Source organism: Camelina sativa, chromosome 13 (genome assembly GCF_000633955.1).
Source record: "Camelina sativa cultivar DH55 chromosome 13, Cs, whole genome shotgun sequence".
Taxonomy (NCBI): domain Eukaryota; kingdom Viridiplantae; phylum Streptophyta; class Magnoliopsida; order Brassicales; family Brassicaceae; genus Camelina; species Camelina sativa.
The window spans coordinates 13,678,599-13,679,666 of NC_025697.1; the positions used below are offsets into that span (position 1 = coordinate 13,678,599).

Sequence of the window (1,068 nt, forward strand, 5' to 3'; positions counted from 1 at the left end):
AAAAAAAAAAAAAAAAAAGACCATCCACCACGACCGAGACATGTTTACTTAATTTTTTTATTTTATTTTATGATCTGATAGAACTTTTTCTAAGTAAAAGATATAGATGTAAAAATAATTAATAATAATATGAAACTATATTGAGGTCAAAGTCATAAGCATGGAGATCGTAAGAAAAAGAATTACATCTTAGCAACAAGAAAAAAACTTACACGAGCAGAAAAAAATATACACAAACCAAAACCATATATATACTTACATACCAGTAGAACATATTATATATATGTATGGAACAATCAATAAACTCAGGTCGGTGAATGTGAATAGAAAAATGAAACTCTCTAATACACACATGTTAATCTAAAGGCTCTGATCAAACACCATGCTATTAAGTTTTTGTATATTCTTACCGTACACCTCAACGTCAGCATCATGCAGCAATGTTGCAGCTTCTTGGTTTGGTGACGACGATGATGATGCTGATCTCCAGTAGTACTTGGCTATGTCTGGCTTCACTTCTGCTTCTAAACCAGTTTCCGAGCTTTGGTTTTGTTCTGTGTAATGAAAAATCTCTGATGCCCATGACTTCATGTCTTGATGATGATGATCCACCACTGGATTATTATTATTGTTAGTGTTCATGACTTGGCTAGCTTCTGTGTAATGATTACCAAAGAAGGCACTGTAGATACTGTTGCTCTGAGATGGAATTGTGTTGCAGTAGTTGAGTTGTTGTTCCCAGTTGTTTGGAGCAGGATTGAAGTTTGAAGTCATTGGTGTCGGAGATGATGACGTGGACATCGAAGAGATTAAAGATACGATCTGGTCTGAAACTGTTGGAGTAGTATTACTTGAACTGAAACAAAACGCAGCGTTTTGATTAGTTGTGGTTGTAGTAGCCGGGAACCACCATGGACCTGATTGGGATGAGACGACCATCGACTGATCATGTGGGTTGTTTATGGAACCCGTTGACTTTACTACTTCTGATGACGTCAACTTGTGGTCTATGACGTTAAGAGTTTGAAGCTCGCTTGTTACTAGGGGTTTATGTGTTGTTGGATCAAT

At 36.5% G+C, this 1,068-nt stretch overlaps 1 protein-coding gene across 1 annotated transcript in view; it reads right to left on the bottom strand.

The window, feature by feature from the left end:
- The window catches only part of LOC104736686 (transcription factor MYB86), a 2,130-nt gene continuing 1,180 nt past the window's right edge, over window positions 119-1,068 (bottom strand). The window contains exon 4 of the mRNA XM_010456715.1: window positions 119-1,052. Within this exon, the coding sequence (XP_010455017.1) occupies window positions 361-1,052 (692 nt within the window). The 3' untranslated portion in view covers window positions 119-360. The remainder of the gene's footprint in view (window positions 1,053-1,068) is intronic.